Source organism: Corvus brachyrhynchos, unplaced genomic scaffold (assembly GCF_000691975.1).
Source record: "Corvus brachyrhynchos isolate BGI_N302 unplaced genomic scaffold, ASM69197v1 scaffold933, whole genome shotgun sequence".
Taxonomy (NCBI): Eukaryota; Metazoa; Chordata; class Aves; order Passeriformes; family Corvidae; genus Corvus; species Corvus brachyrhynchos.
In genome coordinates, this window is record NW_008237401.1 from 87,522 (window position 1) to 89,736 (window position 2,215).

Genomic DNA, 2,215 nt, shown 5'->3' on the forward strand with positions numbered 1-2,215 from the left:
GCCTCGCCCCTCCCCAGCCAGCCCAGCTCTGGGTCACTGTCCCTCCCCCGGTGCCACTCACGGCTGCGGGGACCGGTCCTGTTTGTCCCCGGTCTCGTCGGGGCCTGCGTGGTGCTGGGGGTTGAGGGTGATGTCGCCGGGCCGGGCTTTGTTGTGATCCACCCCATAAAGCTGCTCCGAGAGCTCCAGCAGCTCCTGGTCCGTGATGGAATCGCGGCTGCTGGAGAATCCGTCTGTGGGGACAGGCAGGGGTTGAGGACAGCTCTGGGATCCATGGAAAAGTGTGGGGGATCCAGCAGGATCCATGGAGAAGTGAGGATGTCCCTGTTGGGACATGGGGGATCCCAGGATGTGGAGGCTTAAGGGGTGCAAGGGGGGGTCCCGGTCCTCACTGACCCCAAGCCCTGGGGACAGGAGGTGGCCATGGGGACATGGGAAGCATCAGTCCCTCTCTCCCACATCCACTGGGATCATTCCCCTCCCCATTTCCCACGTTTTAGGTGGGAAGGTGATGCAAACCCAGCTGGCTCCTGCCCCCAACTCCGGGGAGGGGACAGCGCTGCTGGCAAGGGGGTGACACCCCGAGGAACAGGGGGGGACCCCCTGAGGCGCTTGAGGGAGGTTTCATCCCTCCTCACTCACTGCGGGTTCGAGCTTCATCCTCGGCCCCTTCCCCACCTGCAGAACCGACAGGAAAAGGAGCTCAGGGGGATGGGGACACCCTGGGGACTGCCCAGGAGCCTGCAGAGGCTTGGGACCAACCCCTGGCACCCTCAGCAGGGGGAAGGGACACCCCAAATCCCTGTCCCCGGGTGCTCACCGGGCCCACAGTGCCTCTCGTAGTCCTCGCAGCAGTTGTGGTGTCTCTCGCACTCGGGGTGACAGTGACACTCGTCCTCCTCGCTGAAGGGCTCCCCGCAGCGTCCCTCGCAGGAGTCGGGGGCCGTGTACAGGTCTTTGGGGACACAAACAGGGGGTGGCCCTCAGGAGGGGCTGAGTGCAGCCACCTCCTCACCTGGAGCATCCCCACCCTGCCCTCTGTCCCCTCCCGGGACAGCCCTGGGGTTCTCCTGCAGCCCCGGAGCCATCCGGGCTCTTTGTCACCAGGGTCACTCCTGGTGGGTGTCACCGCGCTGGGGTGACACCAGGGAGCACCTCGTGGGTGCCCCCCTGCCACTGCTCCCTGTGATTCACCCCGGGATGAGCCTGAGCGCCCCGGGCCCCGCTGGAGGAGCTGCCGCATTCCAGGCACCCTCGTTTGCATCCTGGCCACCCTTCCTCCTGCTGGGAAAACTGGGAAAACTGGGAAAACTCCTTCCCGAGCTGTTTGTAACAAATGAGTTGTTGAGCACCTGCTGTGTGACGAAGGGCAGCAAAGCAAAGCTAAAAATAGCAGCAATGACGCTTTGAAGGGGACAAGGGACACTCTCAGAGAGACGAGGGACACTTGTCACGGAGCAAAGAGGAGCTGGAGGTCACCAAGGGGTTGGGATTGTCCCCAAGGAAGGAGCTCTCTGCTCCTCGTCAGCTCCTGATGGGAGGAAGGGGACAGAAGGAGCCAAAAAGCAGCCTCAGCAGGAGGGTGGCCCTGTGCCAGCAGGGTGGCCCTGTCCCAGGCAGTGCCAGCAGCCCTGTCCCAGCCGGCAAAGGGATCCCTGGAGCAGAGGGCGTTGCTTTCCCTGGCGGAGCCGCAATCTCCCGGCATCTGAGGCACCGCGGGGTTGCCCAACTCGGGCGGGTGAAACGTGGCCCCGGGGCAAACCCCGATGCGACACAACCTGTCCCGGGACATCCAGGCGATGACAGTGACATCCAGGCCATGAGGGTGACATCAAGCTCCCCGGCACCGCCGCCTTCCCTCGGCACCCGCGTTGTTTGTTCCCTTCGTCACTTCACCCCAATTATTTGTGCCCGGTGACATCACCTGGGCCCTGCAGGTGCTGAGGGACCCCTTGGGCCCCCCGGACCCCCCGGCCCCAGCTTCTGGGGGTGTCCTTGGCTTGGTTTTCCCTCTTGGCTTCCCATTCCCTGCAAATCCACTCCAAACAGGAGGGGTTTAGCAGAGGGGCTCTCGAGGTGCTCCCGGAGCCCACGAGAAGAACTGGGACAACTCCCAGGGCAGGGACATGCCATGGATCGCGTGGTCAGCAACGCTGGCGGTGCCCAGACCCCCCAGTCTGCCCAGTCCCAGCCCAGCAGCCCAGCCTCCCCCCCC

The 2,215-nt window shown here is 64.4% G+C and overlaps 1 protein-coding gene across 1 annotated transcript in view; it reads right to left on the reverse strand.

Moving 5' to 3' along the window:
* ENDOU (endonuclease, poly(U) specific) overlaps positions 1 to 2,215 on the reverse strand; it is a 5,712-nt gene that overhangs the window by 1,478 nt on the left and 2,019 nt on the right. Inside the window, exons 2-4 of the mRNA XM_017730742.1 lie at positions 821 to 955; positions 643 to 678; positions 62 to 233 (exon numbers count right to left, since the gene is read on the reverse strand). Coding sequence (XP_017586231.1) covers positions 62 to 233; positions 643 to 678; positions 821 to 955 — 343 coding nt within the window. The remainder of the gene's footprint in view (positions 1 to 61; positions 234 to 642; positions 679 to 820; positions 956 to 2,215) is intronic.